The 19100-nt window shown below is 44.4% G+C and overlaps 2 protein-coding genes across 30 annotated transcripts in view; one reads left to right on the top strand and one right to left on the bottom strand.

Annotated features, from left to right (window-relative positions):
• The window catches only part of ATG13 (autophagy related 13), a 51212-nt gene extending 44480 nt beyond the window's left edge, over positions 1-6732 (bottom strand). For 7 of the 29 annotated variants that reach the window (XR_010841238.1, XR_010841239.1, XR_010841240.1 and 4 more), the window contains exons 1-2: positions 6026-6368; positions 5546-5658 (exon numbers count right to left, since the gene is read on the bottom strand). The gene's annotated coding sequence lies outside the window, so the exon portion shown is untranslated. The other 22 variants (XM_067037128.1, XM_067037140.1, XM_067037130.1 and 19 more) reach the window with 18 other exon arrangements.
• HARBI1 (harbinger transposase derived 1) lies at positions 6653-16667 on the top strand. Its single transcript, XM_059068448.2, has 3 exons — positions 6653-6778; positions 7729-8547; positions 15764-16667. Exons 2-3 carry the CDS (start codon positions 7878-7880, stop codon positions 16141-16143), a joined length of 1050 nt encoding a protein of 349 aa, XP_058924431.1. The 5' UTR covers positions 6653-6778; positions 7729-7877; the 3' UTR covers positions 16144-16667.
• Positions 16668-19100: the final 2433 nt, after the last annotated feature.

Raw genomic sequence — 19100 nt, 5'->3', positions numbered from 1 at the left:
TCCCGGCAGTCCAATGGTTAGGACTCTGCGATTCCACTGCAGGGGGCATGGGTTCAATCCCTGATCAGGAACTGAGATCCCGAAAGTTGGGTGGTGCAGCCATAAAACAACCCCTCCCCCGCAAAAAAACAGTTAGGTACAAGTTCAAGGGTAAAGAGAACAAAACTGTAATTTCCCCACTTTCTAGGCATCAGAATTAGTAAATCATAAAGATCTTTATTTCCATTTAGAAAGTTCTTTGTAGACACATGAGAAACAGAATGGAAAAGTTTAAACAACTGAAACAGTCTTCTACCAAAAGAGTTACAAAGAAAGACTGAAAATAAAGAAGCAAGCAGAGATACACTCACTTGGTGGGGTTGGGGGAGAAGAAGATAAAAGAAAGAAAAGAAAAATAAAGCAGGGTCTTCCCTGGTGGCGCAGTGGTTAAGAATCCGCCTGCTAATACAGGGGACACGGGGTCGAACCCTGGTCTGGGAAGATCCCGCATGCCGCAGAGCAGCTAAGCCCATGCACCACAACTGCTGAGCCTGCTCTCTTGAGCCCGCAAGCCACAAATACTGAAGCCCACATGCCACAACTGCTGAAGCCTGCATGCATAGCGCCTGTGCTCCGCAACAAGAGAAGCCGCCGCAATGAGAAGCCCGCGCACTGCAACGAAGAGTAGTCCCCGCTCGCAGCAACTAGAGAGAGCCTGCACGCCAATGAAGACCCAACGCAGCTAAAAATAAAATAAATAAAATAATACATTTTTTAAAGAAGAAAAAGAAAGCAGGAGTGTCAATATTTATGACAATTCCAGACCAGAAGTGATGAAATGAGATTAAAAGGGACATTCAGTAACGATAATCTCTGAAAATATGATAGCCATAAACCTTTACATGTAAGCAATATAGCAATAAAATACATAAACCAAAAATTCCTAGAGATACTAGGAGAGCTTGATAAAACCAAAACTATACCTGAAGATTCAACATACCTCTTTGATATATCAAATAGATATAAAAAGTTTTTGAGGATCTGAATAATAAAAACAAGTCATTCATTCATATATATATATATATATATATATATGGTGGCATACAGTGCGAGTCACTCAATCTTCCTGTACTACAGATTCCTTTCTCATAGGGTTGTGGTGAGGATTAAATGAGATAGCTCCTGTAAAGAGTACTTGCCACATATGAAATCCTCAATAAAGCTCTTAGTTATCTAACTCTACCTTTCACATTATTCTCTTAGGTTCAAGGGACACCATAAACTGATCATGTTCTTGACCATTAAAAAATTTTTTTTCCAAGATGTTATTGCCCATAATCCAATAAACTAGAAACATATAATAAAAAGTTAACCGTATATACACTAGGAAGTTTTTTATAATAAACATTGAAATAAAAACCCGTTACAAATGATCTAGAAATTAACAAAATGAAGAATATTTGACAACAAATGAGACACAGCAAAAGAAGAATTCAGAGGAAAATTTATAGTCTTTATAATTTAAAAAAAAAACCTCAAGTATTCAATTTAAGAAACCAGAAAGTAAAATAAACCAAAAGAAATGGGAAGTGGGAATAAAGATAAAAGACAAAAGCTGTGTTTGATTAACTAAGGAACAATTTAAAAACCAGTCTAAAGAATACATAAGGCCAATATCTGATTTCTTGAAAATTCCAACAGAAATAGATTAAAGCATAAAAACACCCTTAAGCTTATATTTAAAACAGGGCATTTAAACCTCCACAAGTATTTCTCTACATAATCTCTCCTAATGACATAATAGCTCTGGGCAATACAGGAGGAATGTGAGGGTGGCAACAAACCACCCTGGAAAGCCTGGAAAGAATAATAGATTTTTAACTATATTTCTTTCATATTTGTATGAATCAAAAGTCACGAGTGAAAACAGTATTTTCCAAAATAAGAATACTGGGTTATCACTTCTATACATTCTTTATTTACCTTTATTTTTACTAAGAGAGTATTGACAGACTGTGAAGGTTAATTGAGTTGTTTTTCTATGTAGTGGTGATTCACAATCTTCTCCCTTCTTTGTAACCAAGGGCATATATAGCCTTTCTCCAACAAACTGGCTCACATTTACTCTACAGTTAAAAACAATTATTTAAAATTAATTTTACATCCTCTTAAGGGATTTTAAATCTTTTTAAAGATTCAAAACTAATTTTACAACCCCTCTAAGGATTTTAAATCGTTTTAAGATTTAAAACCCAACCCTCAAGTTTTTTTTTTTGGAGGGGGGGGCCCATGCACCACTCGGCAGGCGGGATCATAGTTCCCTGAACAGGGATCAATCCCGTGACCCTCTGCGGTGGAAGCGTGGAGTCTTAACCACTGGACTTCGAGGAATTCCCAAGAAAAGTTTCTTTTTCCCCTTGGTCATAGAGGTCTAGTTAGCCTCCTCTGCATTCTCCCTTTGCATACACTGCCTTTATCCTGTCAGGGACTACCTGCAGTTTCTACCACTCTCCACAATTTGACAAAAAGGAGGCAAGGACAAGTAACCCCGTGCACCCTCTCTTCTATTAAATCCATGCATGAAAAAATGAGGCCCTGGGTTTCCCTGGTGGCACAGTGGTTGAGAGTCCGCCTGCCGATGCAGGGGACGCGGGTTCGTGCCCCAGTCCGGGAAGATCCCACATGCCGCGGAGTGGCTGGGCCCGTGAGTCATGGCCGCTGAGCCTGCGCATCTGGAGCCTGTGCTCCGCAACGGGAGAGTCCACAACAGTGAGAGGCCCGCGTACCGCAAAAAAAAAAAAAAAAAAAAAAAAAAAAAAAATGAGGCCCTATGGAAATTAATTTTACTCAACTCAACACCTCAAGTTGGAAATACTTCTAAATTATCCACACATAAAGTTTAGGTAAGCTTTTTCCAAGAATAAACTTTCAGTAAAGTATACATATTTTAAGACTCTAAAGTCAACATACAAGCCAAAAAAATCTTAAGCAATATAGTAGTTCAAATATTATCTGAAGAGCCTGCATTTCTTAGTGAGTTTCTATACTTTTCTTCCATTAAAAAATAAAACCAGGGACTTCCCTAGTGGTCCAGTGGTTAAGACTCCTCACTCCCAATGCAGGGGGCCTGGGTTCGATCCCTGGTCAGGGAACTAGATCGTGCATGCTGCAACTAAGAGCCTGCATGCCACAACTAAAGATCCGGGGCACAGCAACGAAGATCCTGCAGGCGGCAACGAAGATCCTGCAGGTGGCAATGAAGATCCTGCATGCTGCAGCTAATACCCAGCACAGCCAAATAAATAAATTTTTTTTAACTTTTAAAATTTATATTTGGCTGTGTTGGGTCTTCGTTGATGCACGTGGTCTATCTCTTGTGGTGAGCAGGAGCTACTCTTCGTTGTGGGGCTTCTCATTGCAGTGGCTTCTCTTGTTATGGAGCACGGGCTCTAGGCACGCGGGCATCAGTATTGCAGCATGCAGGCTCAGTAGTTGTGGCTCCTGGGCTCTAGAGCACAGGCTCACAAGTTGTGACGCATGGGCTTAGGTGCTCCGCGGCATGTGGGATCTTACCGGACCAGGGATCAAACCCATGTCCCCTGCATTGGCAGGTGAATTCTTAACCACTGCGTCACCAGGGAAGTCCCATAAACAAATATTTTTTTAAATAAATAAAAACAAAAAAACTTAAGTTGAATAATAAAGGGTCATAGAGTGAGGAATGCAGTGCTCCAACCATAGTGTTATGAATGTCATTTTCATCTCTTCTATAATAATGTAAAAAGTGTTTAAAAAGTAAAAGTTTTAGGGATTTCCAAGCATTACTAAGATTAAATAAGTTCCCTCCAGATAAAAATTCCAAAACAGGGCTTCCCTGGTGGCGCAGTGGTTGAGAGTCCACCTGCCGATGCTGGGGACACGGTTCGAGCCCCGGTCCAGGAAGATCCCACATGCCGTGGAGCGGCTGGGCCCGTGAGCCATGGCAACTGAGTCTGCGCGTCCGGAGCCTATGCTCCGCAACGGGAGAGACCACAACAGTGAGAGGCCTGCGTACTGAAAAAAAAAAAAAATCCGAAATAAATAACTTCCACTCCCAATGGAACAAAATGTAATTGCAGAGCTTTGGTAATGAACCTTATCAAGTGACAGCAATAAGTTCTATAGTGGTTTCACTTTCTGATTAGTCAAAATTATCTTTGAAAACTCACTCATGTAGTAGGACTCATGTCTTTGGAAGCTCAATGTTAATGTCTTAGGCTTCTTTTTGCGTTTAGACTATGGACACCCTGCTCTGAGTCATGGAGGTCATAAGCTGATGCAGCTGGGTGGATGCAAGCAGGAAAGACAATGGAAAAAAAGAGATTTCTTGCCCCCACCTCCATACAGTACAATTCCAGTACGTGTATATGGTAGGACTGAATTGTGTCCAGCTGATTCTTAGTCCTTAAATAAAACAATATAATTTGGAGTATTTAGTAGCTGGAGATCTGCAGTTTTTGCAGACCTTAATAACCACTTGAGGGAAAAAAAATACAAATAATAAGAACTGTTAGGGCTTCCCTGGTGGCGCAGTGGTTGAGAAGATTCTCAGCCTGCCAATGCAGCAGACACGGGTTCGAGCCCTGGTCTGGGAAGATCCCACATGCCGCGGAGCAACTAGGCCCGTGAGCCACAACTACTGAGCCTGCACGTCTGGAGCTTGTGCTCCGCAACAAGAGAGGCCACGACAGTGAGAGGCCCGCGCACCGCGATGAAGAGTGGCCCCGGCGCGCCGCAACTAGAGAAAGCCCACGCACAGAAATGAAGACCCAGCACAGCCAAAAATAAATAAATAAAAATTTTTTAAAAAAACTGTTAGGTGTAAGTAAAGAAATAGCAATTTTTATGAAATGTAAATCTCAAAAGTTGACATAGCCGTCTTAACTTCCGACCCAAAGGGGTCGGAATTTGAAATTTGAAAATTTCAAATTTGAAATTTGAAAACAGTGGGAGAATTAACTACATGCATTTTACTACACAGATCAATACATATGACATTTGCTTCATCACTTATTCATCATCCTCTGGGTATGAAAATTATTAACTCAGGATTCCCTTCCACAAGCACTTACAAGACTTCTGCTCGGCTGAAAAATGGAGTTGAAAGAAACAAACAAAAACATATAATTTAATTGGAGCCACGATATCCACACAATGAAAGGACTAACACATAAAACAACACACAATAACCTGGAGTTAATTTAGTGTAAAGAAAGGATCTGTTGTTTCTTAGTATTGCACATCTCCCATTGAAAGTGTTCAATAAATTCTACCAACTTAGGAGATGACTTTTAAAGTAAGTGTAATGAAAAAACAGGCACTTTTGTTCTTTAAATACTCGTTCATTCACATCCATTCCCCCGCCCTCCACCGCTCTCTCTCTGGCTGTGGGGTGGCCAGAGAGGCAGGAATACTAAAAGTGAAACGCTACACTGAATTGACCAGAAAAACTTGGTAAATAACTGCCTGAGAAAGTGAAAACTGAGATGAGTTAGTGATGAATCCAAGAAGGTGCTTAGCCACTTACCCAGAGATTTACTTAATGAGAATGGATCGCAGGTTTCCACGGGTCATTCCACTGCCAGTAAGAGAGTCGTGAACCTTGGGTCCCTTTTTTCACTAGTCAACAGTCACCCTCACCTACACGCGGAGTACATATTTGGCACTCAGCAAATCTTGATTGAATGAAAACCTATCTCATTCATACTGGTACCCAACCACAGAGTTATGGGCCCACAAATTCCTTCCCCAAAGCCTTACGACTTAACCCAAAGAGCTGAGAAAGCAGAGTCGAAAGCTCTGGGGATCTCTGTAAGGACTGGGAATGATCAAGGGCCAATGAAGCCTACAGTAACCCGACTTCGCAAAGAAAGCTTAGGGGACTGACCTACAGCTAGTAGGCTTCGGCTTCGCCAGGACGTACCCGACAGGCCGCAGGCCGCAGGTCCACAGCCTCCCACCCGGGGGCGCTGAGAGATCCGGGGGTATCCCCCCCTAAAGTTAGTACCTGTGAAGCTGCGACACAGAGAGTGGCTCGGGGCTCTCATTACGGAGGCCGGGGCCTGGGGCCGGCCAGCTGCGCCTCCTGGCTGAGAGCTCCGCGCTCCGGAGCTGCACTGACAGCACGGGTCGCAGATAATACCTCACGCCTCAGGAGCCTCGTGGCTCGCAGGCCCCGGGAGTTTCGTTCCCAAGACTGCGCGAGTTGTCGCACTCACGTCTACAGGCTGCTCTTCAGGGCTTCCCTCACAGCTCAAGTGATCACTCCTGCCTTCAGCCCAGCACCCGGTCGCTTCCCGGCGCCGCCATCGTTACTGTTTGTTTTCATCCGCTTCGGTGACGGCGGGGGGAGGAAGAGGGCTATGGGGGAAATACAGCTATCTAACCTCAGCCGCACTTTCGCCACAGTATGGATGACCTACTTAATTTCGTTCCTCTTTGACGTTCTCATAAAAACTGGTTTCCTTACCATGTAAGTCTGATTCACCAATCTCTTCAAGCGTCTCAGAAAACAAAGGCGTAAAGAGGCGGTCTTTGAAAGAGCGTGAACCTTTGGGCCGTGTGTAGAATGTACGCCAGCGAAACGCAGGTCGCGGCGGCAGCTGCAGTGAGGACGCGGCTTGGGGCGGGCGGTGACGTAAGAGGGCGGTGCCTACACAGTGCGCCGTGGCGGCTTGTGCTCGGCCGCCGGTTCCGGAGGAGGGCCGGACCTGGCTGGGTGGGTGGGAAGTGCGGCTGGTAACCTGGCAGCCGCCGAGAGGTGGGTGAGCGGCCTCGGCTGACTTTGAGTGGCCGGGGCAGTCACACTTCCGTATCCATTTCTAAGACATCTTTTTAAAAGCTTTAGAGGTGGAGTGTCCTCTCAGCCCTAGCTCTCCCAGCCCCTTCTTTTGCGCCTTCCTTCCAAGCCGTCTGGTCTTCCCTACTTCCTAGCCCTCAGCCTCACGATTTGGATTTCTTGGGGTGAGGGGAAAGGCTTTTGCTACAACGCAGAAGCTCCGTCTACCAGCCTGGGTCGTGGGCGATTTTTTGCCCCTTCTTCCCTTGTTAGGCTAGTATGAACAACGACACTCCCCCCTCCCCGCCCCCGTCTCTTACCCCTTACTTATCAGGTGGAGCCAGAGGGCTTTGGGTAATGAATCCTGCCGTGACTAATCCCAGTCCTGGGTAGCTATGACTTACGGCAGCTGCTTCGTGGCCTGTATAGTTAGGAGCCGACCTCTTTTACTTTGTGGATAATTATGCCATCACCTCCATTAATCTTTTGTTCTTCCCAGTTCAAATGCCAGGCATTAAATGAGCCACTACAATTCAGCTCCCATTCTCCTTCAAACTAAAGCAAGCCTGTTGTGCAGCCATGAGTTAGTGGAGAAAAACCGAGTTACAGTTATAGCACCTTTTGAACAAAATGGCAATTTGATCTGTTGTAGCCTTTGAATCACTTTTTTTTTTTTTTGATGTGGATGATTTTTAAGGTCTTTATTGAATTTGTTACAATACTGCTTCTGGGTTTGTTTGTTTGTTTTTATGTTTTTGGTTTTTTGGCTGCAAGTCATGTCGGATCTTAGCTCCTCCACCAGGGATCAAACCCGCACCCCCTGCCTTGGAAGGTGAAGTCTTAACCACTGGACCGCCAGGGAAGCCCCTGAATCACTTTAAAGTCTTTGGTAGGTTTCTAATGTTTTTTGTTTTTTTCTTTAACCTTTACAGAGAGAAGATTATAAATGCCAGAGCCATTTAAATGATGGTTAGCTGTTGAATTCTGACACTTCCTTAAATACCTTCTTGCACCAACATCTTCAGTGGGAAGAGTTCAGGAAAAGTAGCAGAGGGAAGGAGAGACAACAGTTACATGTACCATGGCTATACCAATAACAGTACTTGACTGTGATCTCTTGCTATATGGCCGAGGTCACCGGACATTGGACCGCTTTAAGCTGGATGATGTGACAGATGAATACTTGATGTCCATGTATGGGTTTCCTCGACAGTTCATTTATTACTTGGTGGAGCTCTTGGGGGTGAGTCTTTCTAGACCTACTCAGAGATCCAGGGCTATTAGCCCAGAGACACAGATCCTTGCAGCACTGGGCTTCTATACCTCAGGTTCCTTCCAGACTCGGATGGGAGATGCTATTGGAATCAGTCAGGCATCTATGAGTCGATGTGTTGCCAATGTCACCGAAGCGCTTGTGGAAAGAGCTTCGCAGTTCATCCACTTTCCAGCTGATGAAGCCTCTGTGCAGGCTCTGAAGGATGAATTCTATGAGTTGGCAGGGATGCCAGGGGTCATAGGGGTGGTTGACTGTATCCATGTGGCAATCAAGGCACCAAATGCTGAAGACCTTTCCTATGTGAACCGCAAAGGTCTTCATTCTTTAAGCTGCCTCATGGTGTGTGACATCAGAGGGGCACTGATGACTGCGGAGACACACTGGCCGGGGAGTCTCCAGGACTGTGCTGTGCTACAGCAGTCTTCTCTCAGCAGTCAGTTTGAAGCTGGGATGCACAAAGAGAGCTGGCTGCTTGGTAAGTCTGCGGGTGTAAATGCTTCATTTTTGTAACTATAGGAAAAAGTTTGGGCAGAGTAGAATGAAATATAGGGGTCTATAGACCTGAGACTCAGTCCTGTTCTGTTTTAAACACGACCTCAGATGAGAACTCTCTGAGCCTTAATTTTTTTTTTTTTAAGCAGGACTGAAACAGAAGTAATGTCTTTTTTTTTTTTTTAAAGTCTTTATTGAATTTGTTACAGTATTGCCTCTTTCATGTTTTGGGTTTTTGGCCTCGAGGCATGTGAGATCTTAGCTCCCTCACCAGGGATGTAACCCACACCCTCTGCATTAGAAGGTAGAGTCTTAACCACTGGACCACCAGGGAAATCCCCAGCCTTAATTTTTTTAAATCAACATCTAAAGGACACTTGTTAACATTTAAAAACATACAATTTGACCCAGCTCTTCTTGGAGGTACATGTGCAGAAATATGTAAAACAAAATTACAGGCATTTGCATCACAGCAGTGTTTTGTACTCACAAACAACAACAGCAACAACACCCCTACAAAAGCATTCCCCTTAAATATAGCCAAGATACTTATCAATGCAGATCTTGTTAAATACAGTACATCCATACAATTGAGCCTTAATTTGTATCATCTGTAAAATGGTGAAAATAATGCTAATGGCAGTAATACTATTGTTAAGATTAGGGAATATATATGAAAGCTCACTCTAAAGTATTGTGCAAATGTATTATTTTTGCCATTGGTGATTGTTACCATGATATCTATATGAAAATGATAGTAGACAGTGCATTTATACAGTTCTTATGGAAACTCACTGCATAGATCTGTTTGCTTGAGTGCCCTCGGAAAGCCTGGCTTAATGATCTGAGTAGGACAAGAACCCATTCAGTACTGAGCAGTGCAAACTGATGTGACTGTAGAGCTGGGAGGAATACAGTTAGTTGACAGTGATAAAACCCTCCAGCCTGGCAGCTTTCTTTTATGTTGTCTTTTTTTTTTTTTTAAAGCACCATTCTATGTGAGCAATAGGACAAGGGTTATCTTGGACACAACATGTTATATGGGAGATGAAGGCACATTAAGAATTGGAAGACCTCTCTTTAAGGCCACTAATCATCTCTGCACTGCACATGCTCATAACACAGTGTTTTACATGTAATAAACGTTCAGGAATTTTTCTCTTTAATGTGCGGACTGGCAGTTAAAGAAAAACCTCCCCGTGGGACTTCCCTGACGGTCCAGTGGTTAAGACTGCACACTTCCACTGCAGGGGGCACAGGTTTGATCCCTAGTCGGGGAACTCAGATCCCACACGCCACACGGGGCAGCCAAAAAAAAAAGAACCCTCCCACCCCCGCCCACTGTTCCAAGTGAGAAGAGGCTGCTGTCACACTGATTCGTTTAGAGCTGCCAGGGTACCATGGGTAACATCTTGGAACTTAACTGATTTTCTTCAGTTGTTTCTTCTACACACTGTTGTCAGTGCCCCACCTTCTCGTTACCCTAGTGGAACTTTGTCTTAATCCCACCTTTTGCCTACTCTGAACTTTCAAATTCCATTTTCATACAACTCACACCAAGAAGTGAAAGGGGGCTTCCCTGGTGGCGCAGTGGTTGAGAGTCCGCCTGCCGATGCAGGGGACACGGGTTCGCGCCCCGGTCCAGGAAGATCCCACATGCCGCGGAGCGGCTGGGCCCGTGAGCCGTGGCCGCTGAGCCTGCGCGTCTGGAGCCTGTGCTCCGCAACGGGAGAGGCCACAACGGTGAGAGGCCCGCATACTGGAAAAAAAAAAAAAAAACGAAGTGAAAGGAAGACTTTGCAAGTGCCTCATCCAACTACTTCTTCTACGGCTGGGGAAGTACTTGGCTTCCAAGCTGATTTCTTGTGAAATCACTTTGGTACCCTAACTCTAAAGCCAGCTAAGGGGACTTCCCTGCTGGCGCAGTGGTTAAGAATCCGCCTGCCAATTCAGGGGACATGGGTTCGATCCCTGGTCCGGGAAGATCCCACATGCCGTGGAGCAACTAAACCCGTGCGCCGCTACTGACCTTGCACTCTAGAGCCCGTGAGCCACAACTACTGAGCCCGCGTGCCACAACTACTGAAGCCCACGTGCCTAGAACCCATGCTCCACAACAAGAGAAGCCACTGCAATGAGAAGCCCGTGCACCGCAATGAAGAGTAGCCCCCACTCGCCACAACTAGAGAGAGCTTGCTCACAGCAACAGAGACCCAATGCAGCCAATAAATAAAGAAAGAAATAAATTTAAAACACATTGTTTCTCATTTAAAAATAAATTAATAAAGCCAGCTAAAAATGATTGAGCACTTAGAATTTGTCAGGCGATCTTGTAAGCACTTTGCATTGGATTATCTTACTTAATCCTTATAAAAACTCTTAAGGAGTTAAACACTAATATCAACATTTTCACAGAAGAGGAAATTAAGCACAGAACATCTGCGTCATTTGTGTTTATGTTTTAAACTGGATCATATGAGGAGTTACTCTATTTGGCAAATGATCCTTTTGTTAGGACTTCAAGGTCATGTATGAATTACTGATTTTCTTTTCCTTCACCCCTTGGGACCCCAGATTCAGTTGGAATTATGACTTTAAAGTAGTTTGTTAGTTGTTTATAGGACATGGTTGAAAATAAGTAGAAACTCAGACAAATTTTTATTTATTTTTCTGATTCCCCTCTTTACAAAAAGAGTGGAAGTGGAAGAGATGGATATTGCAACAACATTTAACAAGTGTTTACTAAGGCCAGCTTTGGTACCAGGCCACACACTAGGTACTAATGATGCTGGGGAAGCACATCCACAGCAGTTGATGATGTGGAAATCGACTCCCTTAGTACTATCAGTTCTAACACAGACCCCTTGGAAATCCTCCATGAGCCACTAACAGGCAAACTAGTTTGCAGACCCCTTAACTAGTATAGTGTTTCACAAATTTTCCAGATCAAAAGAGTTATCTGGGAAATTTACTTAAGATGTACACTTCTGGGCCCCACTTCAAACTTCAGGAATGAGAATCTTCAAGAAAAGAATCTGGACATCATTTTTAACATGTTCCCTAGATGATTTGTAATGAATAGATGTTTGGACAACCCTGGTCTGGATGTGTAGGGAAGACTGGTAGGATTATAAGGAATGACAAGATGTTATAAGAGAGAGGGAGATAAGATGGTTGATTGTGGGACTTCCCTGGTGGTGCAGTGGTTAAGAATCTGCCTGCTAATGCAGGGGACACGGGTTCGAACCCTGGCCCGGGAAGATCCCACGTGCCGCGGAGCGGCTGGGCTCGTGAGCCACGACTGCGGAGCCTGCATGCTGCAACTGCTGAAGCCTACACGCCTAGAGCCCATGCTCCGCAAAGAGAAGCCACCGCGATGGGAAGCCCACGTACCGCAATGAAGAGTAGCTCCTGCTCGCCGCAAATAGAGAAAGCCTGCGCGCGGCAACGAAAATCCAACACAGCCAAAAAAAAAGAAAGAAGATGGTTGATTGTATCTTTTTTTTTTTTTTTGCGGTATGTGGGCCTCTCACTGCTGTGGCCTCTCCCGTCGCGGAGCACAGGCTCCGGACACGCAGGCCTAGCGGCCACGGCTCACGGGCTTAGTCGCTCCGCGGCATGTGGGATCTTCCCGGACCGGGACACGAACCCGTGTCTCCTGCATCGGCAGGCGGATTCTCAACCACTGCGCCACCAGGGAAGCCCTGATTGTATCTTAAGAACACCATCAGATTTGTAGAATGGTACTAGATTTGCCAAACCTAGAGCTAGCTGTGATTCCCCCTTGTTTTTTTTTTTTTTTTGGTTTGTTTGTTTAGCATATTTTCATCTTGGGTGTCATCCCTTCATGTCCTCATTCTTGTATGCCGCTTCAGAGGGCATCCCCTAATTCCTCTTCTCTAAATGTACCTGCTCCTACAAACAATTCAGCCTGAGTTATTTCTTCAGCTCTTGGGCTAGTCTTGTTAAGCAGCTTTGGGTAAGATCTGCCAGAATGTCTCTTGAATGACTGATCATGTAAGCAATTGTAGTCTGTTTAGGAATTCTGATCCTAATCCCCTCCTGAGTGTCTGTCTTCCAGTGGTGCTTGGATTATACCAGTTAATGATGATGGACCTTTTTTCTGTGTGTGTGGTACGCGGGCCTGTCACTGCTGTGGCCTCTCCCGTTGCGGAGCACAGGCTCCGGACGCGCAGGCTCTGGACGCGCAGGCTCAGCGGCCATGGCTCACTGGCCCAGCTGCTCCGCGGCATGTGGGATCCTCCCGGACCGGTGCACGAACCTGTGTCCCCTGCATCGGCAGGAGGACTCTCAACCACTGCGCCACCAGGGAAGACCCCAACTTTATTTTAAATGCAATTTTTTAAATTTAAAAAATTACTGAGATATTGACATATAACATTGTATTAGTTTTAGGTATGCTGGATTAACTTTAAATATCTGAGATGGCTCACAAAATTTTCAAATTGTATATTTAGCTGACTTTTTTCCTCCTATGTACAACCTATTTTAATTGAACTTGTCCCTACTAAATACTGAATTTTAGAAACTGATGTTGTAAATAATAATGAAAATAATATCTATTACTTGTCCAATCCCAACTCCACTAGGCAGATACTATTGACCTCATTTTACAAATGAGAAAATAAAAATAAACGTCACCCATCCTTTGATATGTTAGGCACAGGAAGAGGAAGGAGCTAGTCACTAAATGCTAATAATGTCAGACTCAAAGTCAATAAAACAATGGTATAATGCTGTAAAAGAGAATAAGAAAAACATTTAAGATGAATACCAAAACAAAGAGATACTAGATATTTGTTAAACGTCTCTTAAGAAACAGTATGAGCCTTAATTGGGAAGACATACAAGACAAGCTAGTTAATGTAGACTTCTTGTAAAATGCTCCATCTTCGGGCTTCCCTGGTGGCACAGTGGTTGAGAGTCCGCCTGCCGATGCAGGGGACATGGGTTCGTGCACCGGTCCGGGAGGATCTCGCATGCTGTGGAGCGGCTGAGCCCGAGAGCCATGGCCGCTGAGCCTGCGAGTGGCACAGTGGTTAAGAATCCGCCTGCCGACACGGGACACGGGTTCGAGCCTTGGTCCGGGAAGATCCCACATGCTGCAGAGCAACTAAGCCCATCTACCACAACTACTGAGGCCACATGCCACAACTACTGAAGCCCGCATGCCCAGAGCCTGTGCTCCGCAACAAGAGAAGCCACTGCAGTGAGAAGCCCATGCACTGCAACGAAGAGTAGCAGCCAAAAATAAATAAATAAATAAATAAATTTTAAAAATAAAATAAAGTTAACCCATGGGGAATTCCCTGGTGACCCAATAGTTAATACTTGGCTCTTTCACTGTCATGGGCCGGGATTCAATCCCCGGTCAGGGAACTAAGATCCCACAAGCCTCTGGTGTGGCCAGAAAAAAAGAAGAAAAAAAAAGAAATGTAAGCACCTAAAAGGAAGGAGTGCTGTATGTTTGGAACAGTGCCTAGCACTCTCTGAACAATCCATAACTATTTACTGAAATTGATGGTAGGTGAGGAACACAGCAACTATACAAGTTGGTATTCCTCAGGTCTGTCTCAAATTTCTAAGGGGTTGTTCCTCTGAGACATTTCATCTTCTAGATTTAGTGAGTCAGGACAATTAAACATTATAGAACCATTGTACTATTGTAATGGGACATTGCACCCCAGTTTTGTTTTGGTTTTAGCACTTCCCAGGATTATTCCATAAAGAAGTCACTTAAGGGAAATGCCTTGTGTATATTATTTTAATTGACTTCTGATTTTATTTCTTTATCCCTGTTACTATTTGCATCATTATATTTATGGTCTCCTTGTTAATGTGAAATTCTACCTGTTCCTCTATTACAAAGGCATGGTTCTAATGAATGTAATATCTAGGAAGGCAGAACACCTGAGTTCTGATCTCTTTTGGGAATTTTCTCTTATTCTTAGCACTGGGAGAATGAATGATTATTGTCTATGAAATACTCTGAAATTCCTAGGTAGTGCTTTCAGACCTGACATTTTAATGGTAAAGTCAGAGATTTTTTCCTCACAAGTGTTTTGATGTCTCCTGGCAGAATTCTCTTTTTCTCTTTTGCACTCTTGCTCTTTAGAGATTTTGAAGATTGGCTTGCTATGTGATAGTTTCTATTAACTTTTTTTTTTTTTTTTTTTTTTTTTGCGGTATGCGGGCCTCTCACTGTTGTGGCCTCTCCCATTGCGGAGCGCAGGCTCAGTGGCCATGGCTCACGGGCCCAGCCGCTGCACGGTATGTGGGATCTTCCCGGACCGGGGTACGAACCCATGTCCCCTGCATTGGCAGGCGGATTCTCAACCACTGCGCCACCAGGGAAGCCCTCTATTAACTTAAAAAAAAAAATTATTTTATTTATTTTTGGCTGCGTTGGGGCTTCCTTGCTGCGTGCATGCTTTCTCTAGCTGTAGCGAGCGGGGGCTACTCTTCATTGCGGTGCGTGAGCTTCTCATTGCGGTGGCTTCTCGTTGCAGATCACTGGCTCTAGGCACGCGGGCATCCGTAGTTGTGGCTCACGGGCTCTAGAGCGCAGGCTCAGTAGTTGTGGCTCACGGGCTTCGTTGCTCCGTGGAGTGTGGGAACTTCCCGGACCAGGGCTTGAACCCTTGTCCCCTGCATTGGCAGGTGGATTCTTAACCACTGCGCCACCAGGGAAGCCGTATTAACTTTTTATTGAAGAACAATATCTCTGAATTCAGAAAATCCTGGAATTCCCTGGAGGTCCAGTGGTTGGGAGTCCGTGCTTCCACTGCTGGGAGCCCACGTTCGATCCCTGGTCCGGGAACTAGGATCCTGCAAGCAGTGCATCGTGGCCAAAAAAAGAAAATCCAGGAATTTCATTTCCTCCAGTGCCTTCACCTCTGTCCTACATTCGTTCAGACTTAGCTTTCTTTAGCCGGGTCAGCTTTTTTCTCTGTTGGTTTTAACCAAGGGTATTCCCAGCCAAGACTCACTCTAGTCTTCCTGCTCGTGACTAGCTGTGGGCTCTTTACCACAGCATTTCCCTCTTCATTTCCCTGGTGTGCTTTGGCTCCGGAAGCTGTTGCATTTTCTTGTCCATTCTCTGTACATTCTCCTGGATTTTCCTTTTTGTTTGTGTTCCAGTTATAAACATCTGTGATGTCTTTGGGCCTTCCCCACAGGTGACAGTTCCTTCTTTCTCCGCACCTGGCTTATGACCCCACTTCACATTCCTGAAACTCCAGCCGAATATCGCTATAACATGGCCCATTCTGCAACTCACAGCGTGATTGAGAAGACTTTCCGAACCCTCTGCTCCCGATTCCGCTGCCTGGATGGATCCAAGGGGGCACTGCAGTACTCACCAGAGAAGTCCAGCCACATCATCTTGGCCTGCTGTGTCCTCCACAACATCTCCCTGGAGCATGGGATGGATGTCTGGTCCTCTCCAGGGACAGGACCCGTGGAACAGCCTCCCGAGGAAGAGTACGAGCACATGGAGTCCTTGGACCTGGAGGCTGACCGTATCCGTCAGGAGTTGACGCTCACTCACTTCAGCTAACGTGGAAGGTGGGGAGGAGGGGGGCTTTCCAGAAGGAGCTGTGACAAACTTTCCCTCTCACCACCCCCTACACAGTTCCATCATCTAGCATGACTGAGCGTGTGGACACTTGTCACAAACTGGCATTTAATCTGCATGTTTTAGAAAGGTTGAGGCTAGGCCAGAATATCTCGATTCATTTGCAACTTTATTAACTAAACCAAAACCTCCGAGACAGCAGTTCTCTACTATCCATTAAACACCAGGTTAGCACCACTCACTCATTTGGAAGTTCCCTGGTTACAGACATTTATATCACGCTTATAAAATCAAAGCAAAGGGAAAAATAGCATCTAGACAGCCAGAACACTTTATTTCAGTTATCTAGAGATTTCAAAAGAAAACAATATTTGTCCTGAAAGATTTGGATGGTGTTTTAGCTTTTCTACTTTACTACCTATATAGGCATAATCTGAGGCAAGTGTGAAGAGTAAATTTCAGTTGGGAAATGGTCTTCTGACATAAATAAATGGCTACTAATGTGATTTTTCAGCTTTTTGTTTTTAAGAGGAGGTTAGGGACAGTCCAAAACCTCCATCTTAATTCTGTCTGTAATAACTGAACTGTGACTTGGACCTAGTTCCCAGGGAGAACATCTGGACTCCAATATCTTACTTCCAACCCTGAGTAGGAGCTAAAGGCTAAATGGCTTTAAGAATTCAATCAGCTTAAAGAAGACAAGTCAAATAGAGACAAAACAGCAAGCTTACACTTTACAGGGCATCTAAAGACCCTGATAGATGGATGGGCAAAGGAAATTCACCCAGGTTTAGACAGTCCACATCTAAATAGACCACATTTCTTATGATCATGATGTTAGGATGTCTTTTTGGCCATTCTGCACTGAAATTCCTTGTTTAGAAAGAAAGTTTAGGGGATACAGAAGACATATATTAAAAAGGAGAGGTAAAAGGAATATAATTTCTTGGTTTGAAATGAATTTTGGTGTTAGACCTACTTGAATATCTTCTGTGCAAAGTGATGGACAGAATTTCTCAGGAAGTAAATAATCCTCCACCAAATCTTATTCTAAAATTATACCGATATAAAAATAACCGGATAGGAATAATGAAAGTGTGAATTAGGTTCACACATTGGTGCCTTTGCTGGGACAAAATAGAGACTTTCCTGAGGATTGTTTTGTTCCCAGTTTCTCAGCCACTCACTCCTGTGATCCCTCTGAATTGTCCTCATGGATCATCTCCTACCTGCCTTTGGCAGTGTTAATCTGGTGATTTTCAGAGTAAAGAAATGAACAGCTGATGACAAAAGAAATTTGGAAATAAATTGAAGGTGACTCATCTACAAGATTAAAAACAATTATGGATTATTATCTGCTGTTTATTTCTACTCCACATGCTATTTTCCATCATCATCCTACTCTGTAAGGAGTGGGTCCATTTGGCAGGAGGTTGACCTTAACAAGTACAGTGATATTGCTGAGATGGGAGTGGACAATGAAGAGGTGACTGGAAACTTTTGTTCTATTCATTGTGCAATAGAGGTGCCCTGTTATGTTTTTTTTTCTTTGTAAAGTTTAACCTGTGACCCAAGCTTGCTTTGTCTCCCTGATAAGGCAATATTTTAACTCTCACAGTCTTTCCAAGTTCCCTGAGATGGGTATTTTTCCCTCTAAAGTTTTGGTTCTATTATGATTATTGCATGAGGAAAGGCATACTGTCACCCGTGCATCTTAAGAGGCAAGGTGGAGTGTAATCTTGGAAAGTGCCTAGCATTTTAGCTTTCAAAAACCACATGAAAGGAAAATTGGGGTTTTCACAACTTAACTCATTAGATGGTGACATGAAGCCTCAGTGGGAGGGACCGTCTGGGGGAGAATTCATTAGCAATTTCAAGCCTATTACTTGTACACCAAAGATCATTTCTAAGTGCGGAACAGACCGAACATTGGCTGGAAGTGTTTTTCCCTGGGAGCATTTTATTTCCTAATAATTCCACAGAGTAACTGTTAAAATCTATTCCTTTAATCTCCTTTCGACCTGGATTTTTTTTTTTTTTTTTTTTTTTTTTTTTTTTTTGTGGTACGCGGGCCTCTCACTGTTGTGGCCTCTCCCGTTGCTGAGCACAGGCTCCGGACGCGCAAGCTCAGCGGCCATGGCTCACGAGACCAGCCGCTCCGCGGCATGTGGGATCTTCCCGGACCGGGGCACGAACCCGCGTCCCCTGCATCGGCAGGCGGATTCTCAACCACTGCGCCACCAGGGAAGGCCCTCGACCTGGATTTTTTTTTTTTTTTGCGGTACGCGGGCCTCTCACTGTTGTGGCCTCTCCCGTTGCGGAGCACAGGCTCCGGACGCACAGGCTCAGCGGCCATGGCTCACGGGCTTAGTTGCTCCGCGGCATGTGGGATCTTCCCGGACCAGGGCACGAACCCGTGTCTCCCGCATCGGCAGGCGGACTCTCAACCACTGCGCCACCAGGGAAGGCCCTCGACCTGGATTTTTATAGGCCAGGATTTTTTTCAGTCCAGTTACACTTTCCTCAGAAATGAGCTAGGGGAGGGATCAAGATCTGTATTTCCAAATTGCCAAGGGTTTGCTTATAGGGGCTTTTTATAGGTGCCTGAGAAGTCTTCTCTTGAGGTCCTTATTGTGGATTTATAGTATCTTCCTGGTATAGCTTTGGGACAAAGTCAAGGATTTCATCTGTCTTATATAAGCCTCATCTTCCCATAGATGATTCCATCTGGCCAGCATAGAGGTTCTCCAGATTTGCCCTTAGCTGTTCCAAGACAGCAAAAGTCCCAGGATGTATTAAGGGAAAACTACAATATTGGGTTATCAGCGGTTCACCAATTCCAAATTATACAAAAGAGGGACCATTAACATATTCTTCGTTTAAAATGAACTAAACAGAGATGGAGCTCCTTTCTTGGACTGTAAAGGATCTATAGCAAG

This window comes from Kogia breviceps, chromosome 7 (genome assembly GCF_026419965.1).
Source record: "Kogia breviceps isolate mKogBre1 chromosome 7, mKogBre1 haplotype 1, whole genome shotgun sequence".
In the NCBI taxonomy this organism is placed as follows: domain Eukaryota; kingdom Metazoa; phylum Chordata; class Mammalia; order Artiodactyla; family Physeteridae; genus Kogia; species Kogia breviceps.
This window is presented reverse-complemented; position numbering and strand designations above follow the sequence as displayed.

Coding starts and splice junctions, on each gene's coding strand:
- HARBI1 (XM_059068448.2), top strand. CDS start 7,878: ATGGCTATACCAATAACAGTACTTGACTGTGATCTCTTGCTATATGGC. Junction 8,548..15,763: donor CAAAGAGAGCTGGCTGCTTG/GTAAGTCTGCGG, acceptor CCTTCCCCACAG/GTGACAGTTCCTTCTTTCTC.